Below are 7917 nucleotides of genomic sequence, written 5' to 3' on the forward strand. Positions count from 1 at the left end.
GCTCTGGAGGCAGAAATAATCTGATTGGCTGAGTTAAATCTCAGTGGGCGGAGCCAAAGAACCTCTGTGCAAGTTAGCTAACTGGCAAACTTGAATGGCAAAGAAGGAACTCTAATCAAAATATAAGTAAAAAATATAAATGGCAATGACTTATTTTTTCTTTCTTTCTTATTCTTCTTTCTTTCTTCTTTTTTCCTTTGGAAGGTCAGCTAGCTAACTAGCTAACCTAGATAACTTTTTTCAGTTAGCAGCAGAGCGCTAGGCTTCATAATATTAGCTTCCTCCTCTCTTACCTCTTGTCTTTTTCACTGGGCTTCAGTCTAACTTTACTTAGCCAGAAAAACTGTAGTTCTTTGGCTCCGCCCACTGAGGTTTAACTGAACCAATGAGATTATTTCTGCCACTGAGAAACTTTGTCATAACTTTGTATAACTCCAATCTGCCCTTGTGCAAGACACTGAACCCCCACCTGCTCATTCATTATAAGTCACTCCGTATAGAGCTTCAGCTAAATGTCTAAAATGAAAATGTAACTGCTTCAACATCCTCAATAAAAAAAAGTAATGAACAGACTTGATTATGATCATTTACAGTCTATGAAATGAAGGACACAGACCTTCCTCCCATCATCCCTAGCATGCACCATTTCACACGCGTGCGCTCTTGGCGTGATTTGCGGGGGGGTCGAGGGGCGTGGCCGTGCCCCCCTGCCTGGAGTAGTAGAAGCTGTTCTCCCTTCTCGGGGTCGCGGGGTCGCTGCCGTGGCAACACAGGATCCCCGAGCCGCCCAGGAGGCAGAGGGCGGAGCCGACCCAGCCGGCGTACAGCGAAAAGCCGAACGACATCAGACCCTCGTCCTGGTGCGCGCCGATGGGGAACCAGACTGTCGACACGATCCCACACACGGCTGGGACAGACATGGAGGCAGAGAGACAGTGGGACTGTTAATAAGGGAAGGTAAAGGGATAATTTGACTAATAATAACAAAAACAAAAGTCAAAAACAAAACAAGAAAAAAGTGAAGCAATAGGGGTAAAAGCAATGATAAACAAGTTTGCTTTTTGCTGTAGATAAATGCTCTTAAGCCTCTTTTAAGATCTGGACATGCATCTACTATCTAAGACAATGTGTGTGTGTGTGTGTGTGTGTGTGTGTGTGTGTCTCTGCCTATCTGTCTCCCCTGTCCCTGAGGCTGTTGACAGGAAGTACCTGTCCCGTCCCACAGGAAGCGGGCCGGTCTGACAGCCGAACCCAGGCAGGATGAGGCCTGTCCAGCCAGACCCTGACCCTCCTTCCCCTCCTTCCCCTCCTTCCCCTCCTTCCCCTCCTCCCTTCCCTCCCTCTCTCACCAGCTGGGAATGCCCCAAGTACATCCTGAAACCATAACCAGTGTCTCCTGAAACCCATTAAGTGCACTGTAAAGCCCTAAATACTGTACTGTAACCAAACTAGTGCGCTGTAAAATGTTGCACTGTAACCTAAGTGTACAGTAAACTAACTAGCGTCCTGTAAAACTATATTTAGTGTGTACTGTATCCTAACTAGTGCACAGTAGAACTATATTTAGTCTACTGTAACCTAGTACATTGTAAAACTATATCTAGTGTACTGTAAGTTTTTAGCGTACATACAGTATATTAGGTTAAAGTGCATTAAATATAGTTTTACAGTACACTTGTTTGGTTACAGAACACTAACTGTATATCACTATAGTGTATTGCAACATAACAAGTGTACTGTAAAACTATATTTACTGTACTCTAACGTAACAAGTGTACTTTAACCAAACAAGTATACTGTAAAACTATATTTAGTGAAATGTAAAACTATATCTAGTGTACTGTAACCTAATAAGTGTACTGTAAAACTATATTTAGTGTACTGTAACCTAATAAGTGTACTGTAAAACTACATCTAGTGTACTGTAACCTAATAAGTGTATTGTAAAACTACATCTAGTGTACTGTAACCTAATAAGTGTACTGTAAAACTACATCTAGTGTACTGTAACCTAATAAGTGTACTGTAAAACTACATCTAGTGTACTGTAACCTAATAAGTGTACTGTAAAACTACATTTAGTGTACTGTAATGTAACAAGTGTACTGTAAAACTATATTTAGTGAAATGTAAAACTACAATATATCTAGTGTACTGTAACCTAACAAGCATACTCTACCGAACAAGTGTACTGTAAAACTATATTTAGTGTACTGTAACGTGTAACAAGTGTGCTTTAACCAAACAAGTGTACTGTAAAACTACATCTAGTGTACTGTAACCGAACAAGTGTACTGTAAAACTATATTTAGTGAAATGTAAAACTACATTTAGTGTACTGTAACCTAACAAGCGTACTCTACTGAACAAGTGTACAGTAAAATTATAGTGTACTGTAAACCCTAACTAGTGAACTGTACCCTAACAAGTGTAGGCTAATGTAAAACTATATTTAGTGTACTGTAAGTCTACTGTAAAACTATATTTAGTGTACTGTAAGTCTACTGTAAAACTATATTTAGTGTACTGTAAGTCTGCTGTAAAACTATATTTAGTGTACAGTAAAACTCTAATCGGTCAAACTTTTGTGTTTCTGGATGTTTGGTTGATTGCCTCATTTGTGTAGTAATCACTGCTGCTCTATAAGGCTCAAAAACGTGTGTGCACGTGTGTTCGGGTGTGTGGGTGGGGGTCGGATGGGTGGACGGGTTGTCTTCCTCACCAATGAGGAGGATGAGGATGCCGCCCACTAAGGCCCGGCGCTGCTTGATGGCTGAAGTGTCGTTGAGCAGCCGCACACAGGGCATGGACATCAGCACCAGCAGCATGGCAGGGAGGCCCAGCAGACACGCACAGATCATCAACGCACGGGACGTCTGGACATACGCTGAGAGAGAGAGAGAGAGGGAGAGAGAGAGAGAGAGAGAGAGAGAGAGGGAGAGAGAGAGAGAGAGAGAGAGAGAGAGGGAGAGAGAGAGAGAGAGAGAGAGAGAGAGACACAAAATGACTGGTTGCATAACTGCAGTATGTGTTTGGTTCCAATTTTCAACACCCTTCACCTCTGGCGCCTGTCTCTCTCTCTCTCTCTCTCTCTCTCTCTCTCTCTCTTCCAACTTTCTCTCTCAGAAAGACACACACACACACACACACACTTTTTTAAATCATTTTAAATAGGCCTACTAACACTCTGATATCTTTGGAGAGAAGAGTGACAACAATTACTTACCATTTGATAACAGTTAAATTCAGCTTTGGTAACAGCTTGAAAGGTCAAAATGAGACATCCACCATTTGAAAGTATTGACTTTTAGTGATTGCTGGCATGAAAGCAAAGCACATTATGGGTTACTATTTTTACAAAGTAAGAGGAGGTAAGTAAGAGGAATTCTCTCTCTCTCTCTCCCCTCTCTCTCTCTCTCTCTCTCTCTCTCTCTCTCTCTCTCCCAGCTCCCAGAATGAAGTAAAACACATCATGGGTTAAAAGTTAAAAGTCATCTAAAAGCGTTTTCTTACAAAGTAGCTAATTATATTTCTGAAGATATTACCATTCAGCCAGCAATTTTTCCTAAAATTAATAAACTGTGTTGCTTTTTGGAACAAAATCCAACAAATAAGAGTCTTATACACATTGAATTTCAACTGCATCTAACCAACTGGACTTCAATCCACCCCTCTCTCTCCCTCTCCCTCTCTCTCCCCCTCTCTCCCCCAGTCTTACCGGGCAGGGTGAGGATCTGGGTGAGCGCGACGCAGTGGTAAAGCGCCGGGGAGATGACGCACTCCGCCCAGAGGCCGCGCGAGCCCAGCTCATCCATCCGGACGCAGGTAGCCACGGTGTAGTCGCAGGTCCGGACCCAGTCGTTGGTGGCCGTGGCGATGATGACCCCGACCCAGCCCGCGCAGCTCGCCGCGCTGCCGGTGATCTGCCTGCACATGAGCGCCATGGAGCCGCCGTACGTGCCTTTTACGCGCGCCTTTTAATCGGAAAAATCACTCCCTGTCTTAAAATGGATAATATTTAAAAGTGAGTTATGGTGCTGAAATGTGTCTCTGTGTCTATCTGCAGCTGTAGGATTGAAAGATTTCTGTTCACTGCTCCAGAAACTGAAAAAGTTGATTTTTTTTTTTGCGCCAGAAGTGTGGAAATGGATTAAAAAAGTAGAAAATAATAGATGTGCATGTATGTATTCCTGCTGTGTTCCGTTTAGAAAAGATAAAAAGGTGATTTATGGCGTTCCTATCGGTCTATATGCAGTAGTAGTACCTAAAGATTCTTATTCTCTGTTCCAAAAACTGATAAAACTATATTTGTTCCACACCAGAATTAATTATAATTGTGGAAATAAAAAAATATATATACATATACATATATATATATAAATTAACAGATGATATTCCTGTTCTGTCCCGTTAGTGCGCCCTGGGCTGGTCCGCAGAAAAATGCCTAGAATAAGATTTATTATAGGGTGTGGTGAAAAAAAAAAAAAAAAAAATCTTCAACCCAAACTTTAAACCAATCAGAGCGCGTGCGAGATCCTAACCTAAACCAGATATAGCTTCATAACTCCATGATGAGATAGACGGACTCAAACTGGAGAAAAACAATCAAATCCATCAGCTAAGAGGAATAAATAATAACAGAATAAAACATGTAGATCAAACTTGAACAGGTTTAAATATATTTGAGAGCAAGACTGAACCCAGATTTGAGGTTTCCTGTCTCAAAATGAACAGGAAGGATCTTTGTGATGTGAATTCAAATCAGTCGGGTTTACAGAATACAGATTTCGCATCAGATTTCCATGTGGCCGCTGCCTGTTTTTTGGGGTTTTTTCTGACCGGAGACATCACTCACCTCACTCTCCATGGCCCTCTGCTGGTGTGTAACCATCCACATGGAGAGGAAAAACACCTCCCCACCTCCCAGTTTTATGTTAATTAAAAAGATCAATACATTATCTTGATTAATTATTCATTTATTAAATAATTTCGAGCAGGATACCATAAAAATGTGACGATTAAAGACATCAGTCTCTACCCTGATAGTGACTTCTTTTTTTTTTTTCTTTTTTTTATCCACAGACATATTTTTGTCCAGAATATAGTGATATAAAACATTAAACTTTGATTAATCACTTACAAAGTCTACTTATGCTTTTTTATGTTGTTTTTTTTTTTACACACACTGGTTATGTTACATCTACTGGATAGATTTGTCGTCGACGTCACGTTCTAAAAAAACTAAATAGACAAATTTATATATTAAATGTTCAAAATCCTTCATGAAATAGCTTCAAATGTACAACTCTCCAGCGGCATTGTAAAATATACACAAAGGTACAAAAAAATCTCTACGTCCTGCTACAGTCGGAGGGCCAGAATGAGTGAAACTTCTTCTGGACCCTCTTCTTCTTCTTCTTCTTCTTCTTCACTCTGCTCCCGTCCGCTAAGGCCACCCTCGATTTATAATCTCATAAATTAAAGTGAATCTCTTTTTACGACTTTGTTCTGTCCTTCTTGGTGTCAGCTTCCATTTTGTCTCGAGACGCACAGACCGAACTCTCCCTCTTCTTCTTCTTCTCTTTTCTCTCTTTCCACGTCTTTTTATTGCCTTATTTTCCTCCATCATACCCCCCAAACCTTCTCTTTCTTCCTCTCTCTCTCCCTCTCCCTCTCTCTCTCTGTCTCTCAGTCTGTCTGTCTTCCCTCTCATTGGTTCTTGAGTGCGTTGATGTGAGCGCAGATCTTGAGCGCCGGCCCCAGCTTGATGTTCATGCTGGTCATCAGGTGATCCTCGGTCAGCAGCAGCAGAGCCTGGCCGTCGATCTCCTGCAGCCGGAAGGCCTCGGCCACGTCGCTGCAGCCTTCACACAACACACACACACACACAACACACACACACAACACACACACACACATTAGTCATCTTTAATTCAGGACAGGAAGCTGATTAATTCATCTACCGGCCACAGAGGCTGCTGGACTCCAAAATTCAACAAACACTGACACTGTTTTATAGAGCAAAATTTTGTTTTTTTTTTAGCATAAAAAACAGCCTGGTTGACTGGTAGATGAACTTAGCAGCTGCAACCAGAATTTTAAGTGACAATTAAATAAAAAATGGCTTTATATACTAATATTTCATGTCATAGTCAACTTTGACACCAAATGCTGATTTTTATTTTCCATTTTCAGGCTATTTTACTTGATCAAATATTACAAGACTAAAAACTGCACATTATTTCACAGGAAAAACACATTTAGCACAAACATTATATGCATGATAAATGTGTGTATTAGAATTTTTTTTTCTGATTCCATATATCATCCTGTGTCCCCCCAAAAAAACCCTCTTGCAGCCCCCTCTGGAGGGGCTCCCGACCCGAGGGAGAGAACCAGACATCATCTATCTATCTCAGATTGGCAGTCAGCGGTTGGAAGGCATGCAGACTACTTCATGCAGCGGTTGGTAATTTAGGAGTTTCAGCGTTTTGCGAAACACTTAATTTGATAAGGAGAGAGAGAGAAGCTGTTGTCATCTGGTGACTATTAATCTGCTGAGCGTTCACATTAATCAAACTGTTGACAGACTCAGCTGCAAAGAAGCTGAGGCGGCGTCCTGGAGGGAGTTCCACAGGGTTACTGCGGTGGATTTATGTGTGTGTGTGTGTGTGTGTGTGTGTGTGTGTCTGTATCTGTGCACACGCCTATATGTGTATGTGTTTGTGTGTGCATGCATACATGGGTGTGTGGACCTGTGTATCACTGCCAGTGTTAGGGGTTCTATTCCCTGTGTAGCTAATAGCACTGAAACGATTAGTGAATTAATGGAGAAGTAGATCGACAGAAAATTAATCGATTATGATTTTGATCATCATTTATCCAGTAAAAAATACCAAACATTTGCTGGTTACAGCTTCACAAATGCTAAACTGTGCCTTATACATTCAATTTTTGAATTCATTTTGTATGAAAATGTAAATGTTTGTTTTCATTCAACGGTTCAGTATGAGCATGACAAATTCAAATTTATGCAATTCAAATACAATCTCTGCTGTCATTTGGAGCAACATGCAAAGTTGCCTGGTGCAGCTTTAAAGAGCTTTAAAGTGCTTTTTTTACAACATATAACATATGGAAGTCTTTCCTTACAACACAAGCATTTGTAATTCAAATTGTTTGTACATTAATTTACATTCTCATCTTACACCTGGCATTTCATGCGACTTGCATCCAGATTGTATCCGGATGCAATTTATCCACATTCAATTTACATTTGTTATCAGAAATGCATCTTCTGCAGCTGGATAGAACTGCGGTTGCCTCCTCCTGCGCTCTCCCCCGCAGTATGCAAATTCTGTCTGCAAAACTGCTCGCTATTTCTCTTTCTGGTTCGGGATTATGTATGAGGCTTGGACAAACATTTCCATTCACACTTGGCCGACTTGCGGTCATTATGCATCAGAGGTGTGATCAAGTCAACTTTGCTCGAGTCCCAAGTCAGTCTCAAGTCTTGAGGCACAAGTCTCAAGTCAAGTCCCAAGTCTAAATGTAGATTACCAAGTTATGTCCAAGTCATTAATGTCAAGTCTCAAGTCTAAATGTAGAACAGCAAGTCAAGTCAGAACAAATCAAGAGTCCAGTATCAATTTAATATCTTAAAGAAAACTAAATATCTAGGACTTTTCAATGCAATATGGTTTTAATAGGATAAAAACTTGGTAAGAGCATCATGAGTTTGATTTCTATAATCAGTTTCAACTTCAATAAATTCAATCATTCCATACAAATTCAGAAAACAGAATTTAAATTCAGTCGTCTGCTGGAACAAATCTCATCACTTTCAATCTAAGTCATTTACACAAACACAAGATCTCAAGTCAAGACTTTAGAAACCTTTTCAAGTCATCAAAGTAC

The 7917-nt window shown here is 40.7% G+C and overlaps 2 protein-coding genes across 2 annotated transcripts in view; both read right to left on the bottom strand.

Moving 5' to 3' along the window:
• Positions 1-231: 231 nt before the first annotated feature.
• Positions 232-4409, bottom strand: cldn11b (claudin 11b). Its single transcript, XM_078291457.1, has 3 exons — positions 3719-4409; positions 2723-2887; positions 232-907 (listed from the first exon to the last, which is right to left on the bottom strand). The coding sequence occupies exons 1-3, from the start codon at positions 3942-3944 to the stop codon at positions 648-650; spliced, it is 651 nt and encodes a 216-aa protein (XP_078147583.1). The 5' UTR covers positions 3945-4409; the 3' UTR covers positions 232-647.
• Positions 4410-4868: 459 nt separating this feature from the next.
• LOC139919053 (uncharacterized) overlaps positions 4869-7917 on the bottom strand; it is a 16861-nt gene continuing 13812 nt past the window's right edge. Inside the window, 1 exon segment of the mRNA XM_078291501.1 lies at positions 4869-5864. Within this exon segment, the coding sequence (XP_078147627.1) occupies positions 5710-5864 (155 nt within the window). The 3' untranslated portion in view covers positions 4869-5709.

This window comes from Centroberyx gerrardi, chromosome 22, assembly GCF_048128805.1.
Source record: "Centroberyx gerrardi isolate f3 chromosome 22, fCenGer3.hap1.cur.20231027, whole genome shotgun sequence".
NCBI lineage: Eukaryota > Metazoa > Chordata > Actinopteri > Beryciformes > Berycidae > Centroberyx > Centroberyx gerrardi.